The 16,767-nt window shown below is 43.0% G+C and overlaps 1 protein-coding gene across 3 annotated transcripts in view; it reads right to left on the bottom strand.

The window, feature by feature from the left end:
• Window positions 1-2,036: 2,036 nt before the first annotated feature.
• Window positions 2,037-16,767, bottom strand: part of GLT1D1 (glycosyltransferase 1 domain containing 1) — a 72,009-nt gene continuing 57,278 nt past the window's right edge. For 2 of the 3 annotated variants that reach the window (XM_063351127.1, XM_063351125.1), the window contains exons 12-13: window positions 6,715-15,194; window positions 2,037-3,262 (exon numbers count right to left, since the gene is read on the bottom strand). In XM_063351127.1, the coding sequence (XP_063207197.1) occupies window positions 15,048-15,194 (147 nt within the window). In that variant the 3' untranslated portion in view covers window positions 2,037-3,262; window positions 6,715-15,047. The remainder of the gene's footprint in view (window positions 3,263-6,714; window positions 15,195-16,767) is intronic. The other variant, XM_063351126.1, reaches the window with a different exon arrangement.

Here is a 16,767-nt window from a genome sequence, read left to right as displayed (position 1 = left end):
TTTGGCTGTTTAGACTATATTTGCCCCTAAATGCTGAGCATGGTTGATATCTGAACCTTGTGTGTTGATTCATTGATTGCATTTAGTCAGGAGGCTGGGACAGCTTTTTGGAAACAGGTTATTAACAGCAGCTTCCTTTAAAGGTTTTTGCTAATTATTTGCCTTCTTGGTGGTGCCAGGTTTTTCCTAGCTGGCAGGGAGGGCTTGGGGCTTGCCCTGGGGTCAGCGGTCACTGGCAGCTGGGGTCGGGGACGGCTCAGGGAGGACAGCGCTGGCGATAGAACGTAGAACCTCCCTTACCAGGGCTGGAGAGGAGGACCCTGGCCACCTTTGGACCTCTAGCTACGATGTGATACAATATACGAAAGCATCTTAGTGTTTCTCTTCCATTTTTTTTTTTTTTTGGAGGCTCTTTTCATTGCGATGTTTCAGCATCTCGGGCTATGTGTTCCGGGGAATCTGACATGATCACAGTTGTTTTGCCAAGACAGAGCAAGGCAGTAATAATTTCCGCTTATTTTGTGTTTCTTTCTGTAACCATATCTGTTCCTATCAGATCTGAGCTCCTGAGCTGCATGAGGCACCAAAACAGGACAGGCGGCTGGCCCGGGTGTCGTTACAGCTGTGCAAAACAGGGGAAGTTTCAGCTCATAAAGTTTTGATTTGTGGTGTGGTTGGGTTGTTTTTTTCAAATTTCTTGCTCATGGAAATGAATATTCAATGTAAAACAGAATGCTTTGGTTTTGGGAATGTCTTATGAGAATTTTTCTGTGACGTTTTGGAGAGTTGGGGGTTTTTTTGCCTTTTAAATAACCATAATTAGGTAAAGCAGGACTCAGGCGGCTTCATTTGCAACTGTTCAAATTAACTTTTTCTGGTGGAAATAATAGAGGTGGGTGATTAAAATTACTATTTTATGCTTTTTTGGTAAGTGAATTAATCATCCACGTGTTAGTTTACTTCAATTTATATTACCATAGAGGGACTAGGAAGGGGCTAATAAGGCACAGAGCCTGCGCTCCCAGCCTCCGAAGGCAGCCCTATTTCCAACGGGCAATTTGTTATGTTAATAGATTGACATTAAAATATTTGGTGTGGAAGAGAAAAACGAACACTTCACTGGTTGCAGCATAAACTGGTTTTTGAGTCATTCATAATCTTTATGTAGATGTCAATTGAAGATCTGGAAAACAGAGGTTCACGGGACAAAAGTCCGCTCCTTATTTATCAGTCGTAGAAACACTGTTTCCCATCAAAGTCCGTACGGAGTAATATTCCATGGAGCTTTTTCCTGTGGTGACAATTATTTTAATTACTCTAATGACAGATGAATTCTTTCCTAGTTTTATATGCAATATTACTATATAGTAACTACTTGGTTTTTTAAAGCCTTGTGATCCGTATCCTGGCTGGCATCACGTTGCAGCTGGGACTCCCTGCAGGCTGCCTGGCACTGGCCGCACACCCCTTGCCAAGCAAGACCTACAGGTGCCTGATGGGACAAAAGGGAGGAAAACAATAATATCGTGGGCATATACCCTTCTCCCCAACAGTACTTATCATTGCAGCAAGCAAATAACCCAACCCCGCGGGTAAACACAGCCCCGACCCAAGGCCATGAGCGCGGGCGCAGCGAGGAAGGTGTCGGCTCCCCACTGACCACCCTGTTTTCTTACGCGTTTCGCTCGGGCTCCCTGGACCTCCGGAGCAGTGCAGCTGCAGACGCCGTTTTCATCCTCACCCAGCTGTGAACGTGCCGATTTGTGCCTGGAGCATCTTTCATCCGCCTGCTCCGAGCCGCCGCCGCAGCAAAGGGCTGTTCCCGCAGCCCTGTGCCCCACTGAGTAACGGCCCGGTTGAGGCAGGGAGAGGAAAGTGGGGCTGATTTTTCTCCAGGTCGGGTGGTGAGGGCCGAGCAGGGGCAGGAGCCCTCGGGCTGGCCAGGCCCTGTCCCAGGGCAGGGCAGTTGTGAGGGTGAGGGGAACACAGCCAAGCAGCACTCCTGCTAATTATTCTTTTAATTACAAATGCCTGTTTCTATTATTACAGCAAAGTGCAACACTTTCAACTGGTCTCTTGCCCAGCAAACACCATTTCACTAAGTCTGTCTTCTTTTTTTTAACAGCTGGTTTAGTCCTTTGTTACCTCTGAAGCTGTAGCATTCATCACTGTTAGTAGCGTCCTCTAACTCTGTGCTGACGTCCACGATCAAAAGTAGCTTTTATTACCATGTCCTTTTGGTAAGTTTGGTTTTAGTCAAGTTGGCATCAGATGTATTCTAGCAAAGAGTTCAGGTTGTTAAACAGGCTTAAAAGGCCTCTGGCAGCAGCCCCGTGCGCTACCTCTGCTGCAGGTCCTGCTTCTAAAGGTGCAGAGCAGGGCTGTGAGTCTCCGTCACAGACAGACAGGTTTTGTCATCTTAAAACCCATCAGGGAGCTCATTCCCCTCTTGGTTTTGGAGCTGCAATGTTCAGGTGAGCAGCCAGGCACTGATGAACTGGAGGGAGAGCTCGGTCCCAAGCAGCTGCCTGGGAAGTGGAGCTCATGAACATGCATGGAGTGAGGAACTGGGTAACGGCCCCCTCTGTTACTGGGGCTGGAGATCGGGAGGCAGAGGCGGAGCGGGTGTCCGGTCCTTGAACAGCTACTAACGTCGATGTCCTCCACAGACCCGTCCGGTCTGCCTGGCTGTGCTGAATTTTCAGCCTCTAGCAGGTATTGGCCAGCAAAAAGGAGTTAAAGTGAAACATTTTCAGAAGTGTAGGACTTATCTTCCTCTTTGCTCCAGCCATTGCCTCCCAACCACGCTGGCTCAGGAACTGGAGAGGATTTGGAGAGGGGAATGATTAAAAGACTGGAAAACATCTCATAGAGAGTCAGAGCGCAGGCCCTGCTGTGTATCAAAGTGAGCTTATGTGGTGCTTTGATCGCAACCCGTAAGTACTTACGTGGTGAACATAAATTTGAACAGACTCTTAAATCCACAGGCAAAGACAAGACCGTCAGGGTGTGACGCTGTAGCTGTACAAAGGCAGAGCAGAAGCAAGTTTCTAATGGTGAGGGAACAAGTCACCAAGGATTGCAACAGGTTTATTGCTGGTGGTTTTAGATGTTTTTCTGGAAGCAATGTTCTGGTTCAGGTGCTGCCACCAGGCTGGACGTAGGAAGTCAGGTCTCTGCTCTCCAGGAGTTTAAGTTAGATGACCATGGTGCTTTCTTTTAGTCTCAAAAAAATAATCTGGCCGTCTCTGGGTAAGGCTGGCTGTAGAAAAAAAAAGCAAAAAATAATGTCCTCAGCTCTTTTTCAGCTCTAACTCCTTTGAATAGGAGCTACCTTATATCTAAGGCACGCTAAGGACTGGTTTTAATGTAATGCAAGTGCACAGACTGCAGTCACGTTATTTCTCATTTCACTGAGGTTAACTGAGAATACGTTTCAAACGGTATATTGCACATTGCCCATGAAAAGGCCTGACACGGAGTTCACTGAAGTGCTCTTCCCACAGACTTCAGTGAGTGCTAAATCCTTCGATGCTAAATTCTAATTTTAGCTACGCCAGAGCACATCAGAATGGTGCTACCTGCAGCGCTCACTTTGGTTTTCAGCATCACCGTATCCCAGCGGCTCAGACTTTGCCGTTACTCTGGCCTCGCAGCATTCCCATGGAACAGGGGCGTCTCCTGCGCGAGCTGGGACACACCAGGCAGCCCGTGCCGCAGCCCAGAGCTGAACTCACAGCTCACCAACGCTAGTCTGGAGTCTTAAATGTGGGCTTATTCTTTATTTTGGGGTAAACTAAAAAAATTCTTTATTTTGGAGTAAACGACTCCAGTCTGGCCATAGTTATTCTTATATAGCATTGCTGCCTATTAGCGGCCCTGCTAAATGGCTCGTCTTTCAGAATATTCCATTAACCTTTGTTTTGTTGGTGGCTTCTACTTGGTAGTAGGGATAGAAACTCAGCCTGCCATCTTCTGCTTTTAATCCAAGTCAAGCGGTGGGGATGAAATTGCGTGTTTTGAATAATTCTGTGTGTTTTCTCATTAGAATACGGAGACACAGCCTTAACCTTCCCAGTAGTTCATGGCAGATACAGCTGAGTTATTTGATTAAAATATTATTTTTACCAGCTACTTGAAAGTGCTGCAGCAATCTGATTTATTCTCATTGTTAGAGCTTATTTGTTTAGTCTTTCAAATGAAATGAACTTACCATTCATTTAGTACTAATGCCAAGAGAACTATTGTATTCAAAAATAATGGAGTATAATATGCCGCAAAAGATGGGTATTTTGCTCACGCAGTTGCATATATACACAATGGAAATTATTCGGTGGCTTAGGGAGTTAATCTGCTTCCTCTGTGAATGGGTAGTTGCAGCTTTTGCATCAGCCCACAGTTACCCCCGGCTCCACGGAGGCAGTCGGCGTAGCCGAGGCCAGAGACGGAGCCTTTCGCTCTGGGGTTACGTGCCGAGGAGTGTCACAAATAAATGACAGGGCACTTGTCACGACAGCTCTTTTCTGTAAAATCTGCATTTCTCAGAATTTTCTGTTGTCTTGAAAAATATGGGGGAACTAAAGAGATGGAACATTTTAAAATCCTCAGTTTTAAAGCGGTTGGTGTTGAATTTATGACACAAAGGCCTGATTTCAGAGGTGTGCCGTGCAGCCAATATTCTTCATAAACTGGGTGGGAGATGGGATTTTCACTAAAAATCAAACCCTGGCACCCTGAAGCAAAGAACCACACAAAAGCTGCTTGTAGCCTGGCATCTATTTGGTATCTGCATTCCCCAACTCTGAACGCAAGGTCTGAGCCATTAATGTCCTTCCAAAATGCCTTTGCGAGTTTTATTCTCTTTAATAATGTTTTTTTATACATTTTGTAACAAGATACTGCTAGTTGACATATGTTGTTGAACATGTAGTTTTCACTTCATGTGTATATGGATACTCAGCCACACTTAAATCTCAATGTAATTGAATTTTAACACTGCCGTAACAAAACTTGACTTTTATCGTTAAAAGTAAAACCTCACGTATTTCAGACTACTAGGCAGAAGGTTCTAACCCTGCAATGTGTTGCAGGGAAATGGCAATAAACAAAGGCAAAAGCAGGGAAAGCGTCGCCAGCGTATCCTCATTATTTCATTGACATTAGGGGGCTCATCTATTTTTGTCCCTTCCATCAGGTGAAGGCAACAAGGTTTTACTTAAAATAAGTTTATCCTGCTCAATCCTTAATGGCTTGAAGTTAAAGCCCAGAGGGATAATATGATTTATTTTATCTTTTTTTCTAAAGCAGAGATGCTATACAAATCTCTCCCACTAGTGCAGCCCAAATCTTCCCCTGAAAACTGTGTGCAGGAACTTGGTTTTAATTCCTCCCCAACACACATGAGGGTGTACCTGATTTTCCTGTTCTGGGCAGACACCTACTTCAGCTGTAAACTCTTCTGACATTTCTGACGAAGATAATTATAGTGCTCTGGGGGACTTTTGGCCTTACCAAAAATTGATGGGAACAGGGAGATGTGCATTTACAGGCAAAACTAAGAAGATGCTGGGGAGAACAGCATCTGTATTATGTGAGAGCTTCTGAAAGCACATCATGAAAGTGCCGCCTTCATCTCCAGGCTTTCAGTCTTTTTTCGCTTCTTATGATTAAATTTCTGTCTTCCTGGAAATCTTCCAATATCAAGGCACATTAATGGAAGTCCTTGCGTGCACGTTTGACAACTGTAGTGGAGCAGGAATGCATTTCACATCAGGTGATCCAGTCTGATGCCTTAGGAAGGTCCCAATAAATATGTACTGACCCTTACACACCTGCACTATGCAAAGCTAAGGAGGGATACGGGTTTCTGCGGGATTTGAGATCAAGCCGTCATGTTTTCTTTGCTTAAAGTAGAAACCTGGTTTGCTGTGATTCAGGAAACAAGCTTTTTTTCAATTAAAAGTTACCTATTGTTGATTTTTATAAACCGATCAGATTGTATTTCGTTCCCCAAATGTTATAGCAAAAATGATGCATATATTAATATTTTTAAATGTTTAAAACTACAGAAAAATTAGTAACCAAGAAACAAGTTATGGTTGATGGGAAAAATGCAAGTTGGACTGTGGCTGCAGCCTGGGGCACATTCCTGCCGTTCGTGCTGTGCAGCTGCGTTCGCTGGGTGGACAGGCAGCGTGGCCATCGGGATGGCTCTACCCCCTGCCACACAGCTGCCCCGTCTAGAGCCAGAGAAACTTCACGATATTTGCGGCTTGTTTCACTGCTGTCCTAAAGGCGCAGACGTGCCCGTAACCCTGCACAGCCCACACGTGCGGGATGTTGGTTTTGCCTGCAGAGTTCACAAGGACTTGGAGAGCTGTCTCGCTCCCAGGGTATCCGTTCCCTGTGGCTCCTCCTTCAGGGGTTTGTCTATAAAGAGATTCTGTTCTCCAGTTCCGAACCCCTTGTTAGAAAGTCTCTAACTGAATTTGGGGTGGAATTTATCTTACTGAGATGTGGGCATCAGAGAGGTCTCACCCTCCTTTCAATGGAGACAAATACCTTCAGTTGGTGGACCATCCTCACCAAAGGTTGCGTTGATGAACTGTCGTTTTGATGAGGTCTGGACTTTCAACTGACCATAAAGGAAACCTGGACAAACAGTTTTCTATATTTATGAGATCCTCACATGAAGGTGAGATTAATCTTACTCACCATAAAGTAGTTTGGAGGAAATCAGTTCCTGACTATTTGTCTTCATGCAGAAATTCCCCTGCTGAGGCTTCATTTCTCTTCCACGGGTCCAAGATTGCATCCGCTTGTTTGTTTGCAGGCAGGGTAAGCGCATGTTCCCTCTCCTGCTCTCCAGCTGAGCTGCTGTGTGTGTCCATCACTGGCACAAATTGTAATCTGCCACTGCCCATTCTTGCCAGACTGGCTCAGGCGCGTCACCCTCAGCTGTTCTTTGCCTCCAAAGTTCATATTCAGGAATTTGCCCTCTTTGGAGGTGTTTCATGAAATCTTCCCATTTTCCTCTGCACTGCCTGTCGACTACAGGTGCCAGCTGAACCTCAGCACATCTCCGTTACATGGCTTTTAATCTACTGGTTCAATTAACTCCCTGGGGCTGGGACTGGAGACATTAAACGACACATAAGTAGGAGCCATCCATGAGAATTAATGACTGCTGCTCAAAGCTACGGACCGGAGTATCAGTTTTTTGCTATTTAAAAATGGGATTTAACTTTACAGGTGTTTGCATCATGAGGTAGGAGAGTAGTGATAACAGAGACTGAGTCTCTTAAATTGGTCCTTCCATTCAAAGCCTGATGAAGCTGGGATCTTACAGTGCCATCAGCTGGATGATGAAGCTTTGTTTCTCTGGCATGAAAGCAGTTGGGCTCGGCAGTCTCAGCCTGGTCCTTATGAACAAGCATTTGCATTCGGCCCCAACAAAAATCCCAGCACTGGTTCACTGGGCTGCAGGGAGATCACAGTCCAGGACCAGAGGATTTATTCTAATCCAGTGAATGACTTGCTGTGTGATATGTTCCCTTCCACACAATAGTTCAGTCCCCTCATCTGCTCCGTTGTCCCCTGATGTGACATTTAGAACAATATTGCATTGCACTGGCAAAACTCAAGCAAGCGCTACACCAGTATTAGCAAGCCGGAGCTCCTGCAGGGGCCTGCAGAGGCATCTGCAGCCATCGGTCATCAGGAGATCCCGGCCTCACAGAACAGAGAGTCTAAAAGACACCTCTCTTTTAAGGGAAAAAAAAAAAAAAAAGTCCTTGGTTTGCAGTCTCACCTGCTGGAGAAGGGAATTAATTATAGTTCTACAAATTGGTCTTCTCCTTATCCTCAAAACAAATGCAAACTTCTTGAAAGACAGCAGTAATAATCCTTCAAAGCTTCCCCTGCTTAGGAGAGAGAAGCTCTGAGGATACACCTCTTCTTTTATTTCTGCTTTGGCTGACTTTCCCATTTCATTTATCGTTTTCCCTGTGTGCCACGGCTACAGCTCCCGCTTCTCAGCAGTACAAAGTGCCCCGTGCTCTGGGCTACAGCTGCAAAGGGCATCCCACATCCCGGCCGGTGAGGTGACAGTCCTGCTGCCGAGCTGCCTGTCGGCAAAATCTGAGCCTGGCAAGCAGCGGGATAAAAGGACAGAAGCAGCTTTGGTGTGGAACAATCGTACCTTAACAATGACGGCTGTGAGACTCCCCCCGTGCAAGCTTAAACACATCCTGATGTTTTATTGAAACAAGCGACATGCAGGAACAAATGTTTTAAGAGTGGAGGGGATAGAAAAGTGATCTCATTAAGCGACAGAAAAGTAACTAAAAAGGATGGAAGAAGCACTAGGTAACTAGCTGCATAATGCTCCAGGGACACCTTGCAGCATTTCCCAAGGCTACAGCAGTAAGAGACGTAATCGGTAAGAAACAGGAAATACAAAACCGAAGACGAGCTACAGGCTTTGTGAAAGACTTCAAAACTGTTCAGAACAGAATCATTACTAGGGTCATACTGAGATCAAAAAGAGAGTGAAATGTTATTAAAAGATGATGAATATTCAGAACATGTAATACTAATATTCTCCTATTCCAGAAAATGGGTGTTAGTTTCCCATTGCCTCTTACTTTGCTATACTTTCATATAGAAAAAGATGCAACTTTTTTGCCTGACTTGCAGCGCAGTCTGTAAATAGCTATAGTGTCACTAATACTTGGCTGAGACAAATTTATTTTAAACCACATTACAAAGTGTGAGCCAGCCTTTAATGCCCCTGTTCGCGTCAGACAGCACCTTGCAATCCAACAGCTGCTGACGCTGTTCGAGGAGCGAGAGGTAACGCCACGACGGTGTCACACTCCGGCTCTCTGATTTCGGCAGTCGGCTTCTAAACAGGGACCGAAGTGCCAATAGGTTGCACCAATACTTGAGAGCATTACTGCTTCATTGGAGCCCGGTACCTTTACAGCCTCACCTTGCTCTTCAAATAACTGTTGTTGTTGCTGGATTGTACCAGGAATGCAAACAGGGATTGTAGAGGCAGTAGTTCTGCCAATAGTAATTATTATTTCTAGCGTTGTGCTAAAAGCCGTACGGCAAGCTCCCTGCCTCCTCCCGCCTCGAAAGCCCTGGGCCCGAGTGCGAGCGCGGCTCAGCGCCGCCGCTGGAAAGCACCCGGTGATTGCAGTCACCAGGCACGCACCGCTGGGGCGATGCCAGGTGCCGACACTCGCACGCGCTAAGCAGGAATTTATATAATTTTTTTTAATGTGGTTTCAAGAGACTTCTTGCTTAAACGTATTTTTAAAAGAAAAAGAAATGTTAGGAAAGAAGCTAGGAGGCTGTAAGAGACGGCAAAGGCCATGCTCAAGCATATAAGATTTTGATATATTGCTCAAGTTAAATTAAAGATTCTGTAACTCATTTCACTTCATTAAAGCCACTAAAATAACAGCACAACTTTTCAACGGCGGGGATTAATTTTTGAAGCAGTACAGGGGCATTTGCTTTCAATGCCTGATGTAACTTGATTGAATCAGACAAATGGAATAAGTGACCTCTATCTAGCAAGGTTATAGTTATAGCTGGACTTCTGTCTTACGGAGATTTGGGCTGAAGTACACGAGAATGGAAGTTGCAATGTAAGACGCATACTAAAATACCATAAAAGAGGTGCTGCGACTTGCTTCTGGAGTCGGAAGGGTTAAAGGGTGCTGTAGGGGTGTTTGAAATGCTTTTTCAGGTCAGGTGTCCACAACTACGATTTCTCAGTAACCAGATGTTCTCTGCTGTTCTTATTAAAATGTATTGTTTAATTTTAGACAAATGTTTCAAATTAGCTTAATGGTAATGCTCTAGGGGAAATGAATTTCTAGAATAATTTTTCAGGCATTGGACAAAACAAATGCTAGCCTACGTTTTTGGAAAGATGAGTGATTTCAAGTGCCCTCAATATTTAATACCTAAAATTAGATGTCATAGGAATGACATGGAAAAAGTCACTTGATGAAAATATGGTTCATTTAAAGAGGATTAAATTGCACATAAAAATTATTCACCCTTTTAGAAAATTTAGATTGTTTTTTAAAAAAATTAGAAATCCTGGGTTTATCTTAGTTTGGTCTTATATTGGTGACCGTAAATCTTTTTTTTGATAGTAGATCCTTTACGCTAAAATTCTAAATGCAGTTAAGACTTTGGAAGATGTAGCCTTTCCTCTGGCTATGTCAGGCAGAACCCCAGGTACCCACGGCATCTCGGAATAGTGGGACGTGCGCCAGGAGATGCCAGGCAGTTGCAGCTCAGGCTACAGAGACCTGCTCTTACACGGGATTTAAGCTTCAAACATTAAAGCAACTGGGCTTGGACCAACCAGCCAGAGGAGGGTGGAAGTGAAATAAATTCTGGAGTGATGAAATTACTTTGGACAACTTAATGAAAAAAAATGCTCAGATCCCACTGAGCCATTAAATGATTGATTTCCACATGGAAGCACCCATCTCCTCTGACAAGCCTTTGACAAAACTGTTTCTTTATTTTCACATGGAATGGTTCTTGACCAAAAGATTAAAAAGACTGAGAGGAGAAAAAGGGACAGAACGGGTTATGAGCCCAATAGACAGGAGAAAATATGCTGAAAAAAAGAAGTCTGATGTACTTGTGCATTCATTAAACATACAGGTAGCATTTGCAGCTGTTTGGATTGCTTAACACTCAGGCTGAGTTGACGGTCACCGATCTGCTGAAGGACCACAAATACTTTTAAACCTTTCGATATACAATTTAACATTTTCTTTCGACAACAGTCTTTAAGTTCTGATACGTCAAGGAAGTTAAAAGCAAACCATCAAAACTAATTTCCCTGAGATCACCAAGCAACTACCTTTTGCTAATTTGGGGCTCTGTTAGAGGTTTGAGGCTCTGTTTGAGGTTCTGTTAGAACTTGAAATCACAATGGTCAGCATCAGACTGCAAATCGCATCCCAAGGGGCTCTGAATCCCAAAGTGGCATCCCAGAGGGCTCTGAATTAAGCTGTTGGCTCAGCCAAGCTACCACGGCTGAACACACAGGAGTCCTGCAAACCTTGGCATCCCTGATAACGACTGCAACAGTCAACTGTGCAAAAGCTGAATTTCAAATGTTAATGCTCTAAATGCCATGTCACTTTAATTATTTTTGGAGCTAAGTCCCTTCAGATATATATAGTCATACGCTGGATCCTTCCGCTGCTGCTTTTTGTTTCATTCATGATTTCTGAAGTCTAAAATACTCTAAATATTTGTAAAATGAGCTGTGATGAATCCAAAGAGAAAAACTGAACTTTTGTTTTCTTTAAATCCTTAGAGATATATATACAAATCCTTTCCCCAGTTCTATCAGACCACATTCTTTTCCTCCGTGCACGTTGCACCGTCCACCTGTAAGGCGCTCTGGTTCTTGGTAAGATAAGCTAGTTCAGATCAGTACAATCCGTTTTCCAAAGGCCGGGGTTCAGCGCCAGCTGGTGATCGCGCTATTGGCAAAGGACAGGAATCTGACGAATTCTGTGCTCGCTCGAGGAAGCGAAGACCCCCCCCCTTTCTTCCTACCCAGACCCACGTGAGGGGTAGGAGCAGTTGCCCATTGACGCTGTCTCCGGCGGGAGGAGCGGAGGGCAGTGCAGTGTGGGCTCCGCTCCCCGGGGAGAACAGCAGAGCCAAGACTGCGGAGGTGGGAGCTGGCAAATCCTCACTGGCTTAAGCCAACAGTAAGGTTTTGCCTGTGAGCAGACAAAAATGGGAAGACGTAACTCACTATCAGTGTTCTTAGGGCATACACTGGTTAAGTCTCTAACAGGAATGTAGAAACTAACTCTAAAAATTGGAGTATGTATGCTGTAGGGCTAATTAAAATAAAATCCTAATTCAGGAAGCTCTCATTCCACACACCACAGGCTCGAGCCGGGTTTTGCCACACACTACCAAATTGTCTCCGTGTCTGAAGTACTCGTGCCAAGAAAGGAAACAGCATAGTAGTACCCATTGTATAGGTCCACTGCTTTCATTCAGTTCCTGAGGATTCAATGGCAGAATTAATTGCAAAATAAAATGCATGTAATTGGATTAATTAACAGTACATTTCAAGGTCTTGAAATACAGAATTAGCCGCGGGGTAAATGCACAATGCAGGTTTTTCCTGCGAACAGAACAAGTGCTATTTTTGGAGCTGTATCTGTATCTCATTGAGGTGTGCTTGCTTAAAACGCTGCTAGGATAAGAAATGGGGCTTTGAAGGGGGAAGATAAATACTATAATTAGGGCTGCAGGACAACAAAAGGATCAGTCTTAAATGTAAAACCATTTGAGTGAAGTTGCTTGAAAGATAATTATACCTAAAATTGCTTGCATGGGTCTAATATTTTCTTTACAAGGACTTACAAGACTCATTGAATATTTATGGACCTGGAACATAAGACTGGATGAAATTTAAAATATAAATTCAATAGCAATTTATTATGAAGAGATTCCCTACCAGTTGTTGCTCCAACCTTTTAGCCTTAATAGACAGGCTTCATGTTGCAGAACACAAGCCCATGTGATAAATGATATCAAAGCTGAATGCCCTTGATTGATGAACGCTGCCTCGTTTGATGACTGTAAAACGCTCCTGAGGGCTGATCTCACCGCTGTTTTGGTTGTTTTCCTTTTTTTTTTCTTAATGCATATATTGCAGAAGGGTTGTTTGTGCTTCTGGTATTGTTATCACATGCAAATGAGCATGCTGTTTCCCAGATGCAGATTTCATATTTATAGATTAAATACAGCCTGAAAAATCGTATGTTAATTACATTCTGAGGGTGTAGCAGAATTTCTCACTTGAACATGTTTTGTTTTGCTGGAAATACTGCAAATTCCAGGTCAATGTATTTAGTTGCTTATAGCTTGGTAGTAAATATATCACGCTTTAGAAAAAGCTATCTAATTGTTATTATTACTAATCATTTACCATTAGCTCAATGCCTATCCCACATTATGTATTTGTTTATTTGTGTTTAATAACCTGTATTTCTCAGAAGACAACCAGTACTATAGGAAGCGGGGTAGGGGAATGGCTAAGGATCAAAGCCAAACAAGCAGATTATCAGGGATACACCGGCAGAGATCTGTGAGATGTTTTGAGAGGAATAGGACTCCCTGCAGTTGGCTCACTTAACTATAAATGGTCTTTTTTTCCCCTTTTGCCTATAAAGGTCCCACACCACGTATGCCGTGCTGAAAATCCATGGCGTAGGGGTTCTTCCTGTAGTATAGAGCTTGCTGTGGCCAAAAGAGACGCCGCAATCCCCCGAGAGGCCTCACTGGTAATGGAGATGGCCAAAGAACTATGGCTCCTCCTGAGACAGCAGGGAAAACCCAACAGTCCGATAACGTTGCAGATTTAGAAACTGGGCAGTGGTAGATATCGGCTGGTGGCTTGTACGCTGAGAACTAGCAGAGTTGTACTTACATCCCAGAACGTCAAAGAACATGCCGGAAATAATTAGGAAAAACGTGCTCAACAGGGAGTGCAGCAATTCTTGGATTTCAAATTAGGACAGTTTTGCCCTTGAGGACTGTGTTATCGAAGGCAATGCGGAGCAGAAGCCTGTTACAATAAAAGGGGGGAAAATTTTGGAGAAGTCAATATACGACATTCAAATTACTTTCTTGTTTACTGTCCCAACAGTTGCAAAACATCAAAAATAAAGAGGGAAGCTTAAAATACACAGTGAACTTCATTATTACACAGAAAAGTCTAACACAACAGCCATTCCAATCAATAGAAACCATCTCACTGGTTCTCACTGGGGCAGGATCAAGCCTATACAAAGCAAACAGATTTTCCTAATAACAAGTAGTTAAAAATATGACCTTTTTTTTCTTCTATAAATGTAAGGCCTTTGATGACCAATTATTGATTCAAAGATATGTTCATAATCACTGGGCTGGCAGGAATTATTAGTATGGACTTCAAGCACACATAAGTCTCACTTCAAAATACCCTCCTGCCGTATATTACAATATATCCTGAAAGCCACAAACGAGAATGAATAGTACCAAAATACATAGTAAATTGAAAATACCTCCCCCCCCCCGAATCCCTTTTTACAGCTCTCATAAATCTTTTAGTAAATAAGTAAATCACAGAGGTACCAAAGAAAGTGGCAAACGAAGAGGTAGTTTATGTAACAAAGCGTCTCTGTCTGCAAGCACGTCTTGCCGCTGCGGGCAGCACCCTGCAGCTCTGGAACGTGAAGCCACGTACGGCTGCCAGGTGCTGTGCCAACCTTCCTGCTCTAGTCCCAGGACCCAATAGAAAAAGCTGGCATAGGACAGTTCAGCCATATCAGCTGATCAGAAAGCAATTCTGGTACCTCAAGGGCAATACAAAACATGCCCTATACTCCTCACGTTCCCCAAGTACCAACACTGCGTTTGCTTTTTGGCCCCCGATCATTATGCAGTCAACAGATACATTGATCTTTCAGTCTTTAGAAAGCTTTCAACTTAATAATGTTATCCTCTGTTTACGTAATTAATCTTGGCTTTATGAACATATACCTGTGTGTCACATGGACCGGAATACATTCAGATTGGTATAATTGGAAAGAAAACCGCTACTGTAGTTTGGTGAGGATGCAACATGATCATTTGATGTAAGCTCTATGTGGTGAATTGCTCCACTGTGTACAAGAAATCATCCTCCCCTTGAGGCCTTACAACAACAAAAATTTTGTGTCTGCTCAAGGAGTATTTTTCTCCTATGTGATCCTACAAAATGATACCGGCCTGAGATGAATTGGTACACTAGAGACAGTGTAGTGAATTAGATAAATTTGACAGTTTGAAGTAGCAGCCAAGTCCTGTGATATTGGTGTGTTTGAATAGAATAATAACATGTGTCTTACTATCTCTTCTAAAAAGAAACCAAGAGAAACCCAAATCTAATTACATATCCATCATTAAGGTGCTCTACACAGACTGCTGGGTATCAACCGTAGTGTTGCAATTCACTGGAGTCTTAGGACAAGATCCTGATAGGCTTTTCTTTCACTTTCCCATGAATGATGGTTCTTCACGTAGTCTTTGGCCATTGTTACAATTTCTCTTTCCATAATGGGGTCATTCATCAAACTCTTGGACAGCACAACAAACTCCTAAAAAAGATAAAGAAAAGAATAAATTAGAAGTTCCTTGAAGTTCTAATGATACTGAAATAGCTTGTACCCGTATCTTGATTTTGGTAAACCACTTCAACTGTGAGCCAGTATATGATGCTGTTCAAAGTCATTTTTCAAGGTCACATACCATAGTTTATTTATAAACAATGATCAATAAATAATTATTTTATATATTATTTTATGCAGCCCACCAACAAAGACATTTAAAATCAAAGACAATCCCAAAAGTGTTAAGACAAATATAAGCAACACATTTAATGACACAAAACCTGTTTGCCTACCCAAGTGTTAGAAAACCAGGCTGTTTATAAATTAAATAATTCTCCTGGTCTCCTGCATGGAGGAAAACTGACATCAGATGTTTGATCTCAGCTCAGCTAAACTTTTATCTCATTGCTACTGTGACATCTTTAGTTAATTTTATGGTAAGACTAAAAAAACTCACTACATAAATAATGTCACGGTACACAGATAAGAGCACGCATGCAGCAACAAGCTTGGCCAGGGCAGTTGCATCTGGGCAGTTACAGCTACAACAAGCTCTGCAAAAAAGCCATAGATGAATTTCCTTTAAATTTGCTGGGCAAAATACTGGACCTCACAGAGTACAACTATTCCTTTGCCGGCTCCTCTGCCACTCTAATTTAGTTCTTTGGAAGAGAAATTGTGAACTTCAAACATGTGAAAGGAGATTTGATGTCTGAACTAACCTATTCTGAGCAGCTGGTCTAATTTTCTATCAAAAGACGACTTTCAATACTTCAGCTTGATTACAAATGTGTTCAGATCTTTGCAAAATAATGTCTTGATTCAGCTCAAAAAAGCAGATAGCTATTGTGTCGACGGAAAACTAAGATAATGCATTACTACAAAACTGGTAGTGAAAATCACTGCATGGGGACATGGGGGACAAGAAGGATGGGAGAAGGCGATATATTATTTACACAATCTGTCAGTTATGAAAGGAAATATCATAAATAAGACCAGAGTTCATATCAGCACTGGGTTAACTAGCAAACTATACTTAAGAGCCTAAGTACGCAGCGTATATAAATACACACAGATATAAAATCCTTGGTTACCACAGACTCAATGTTGCTGTTGTAATGCAAGTGATGGCTATGCATAATACATAACTCTAACGTGACCCCTGGGAAACACTGATATGTGAAATCACATTGTACTTGTTATAATCACTCCTTTGACTCTCACTGACAAGACAAACTATCAATATATGCATCACTGCCATGAAATTTAAATCGTCAGAAATGCACATCAGTTCTTTTGGAAAGGTTTGTAACTAGGCAATAGAACAAGATGATTTTCATGCATGTGTATTAGCAGTAACCTCTTATTTTACATAAAAATCAGTAATGCTTGTAATCTTCACTCTGTCCACATGGCACTGAAAGAGCGGCCTCTGGCATAGCCGTGAGGGCCACATGTTTTGTATCCCACCTGCCTTCCATCCACAGCTACCTTGCGTTCAGGTACCTGCTAATTTAACTTGTGTCTTCAGTTCCTTACTTGGAACCCATGTGGTCCGAAG

The sequence above is a fragment of the Chroicocephalus ridibundus genome, chromosome 13, assembly GCF_963924245.1.
Source record: "Chroicocephalus ridibundus chromosome 13, bChrRid1.1, whole genome shotgun sequence".
Classification (NCBI taxonomy): domain Eukaryota; kingdom Metazoa; phylum Chordata; class Aves; order Charadriiformes; family Laridae; genus Chroicocephalus; species Chroicocephalus ridibundus.
Note: the sequence above shows the minus strand (reverse complement) of the source record. Positions and strands in the feature narration are given on the sequence as shown.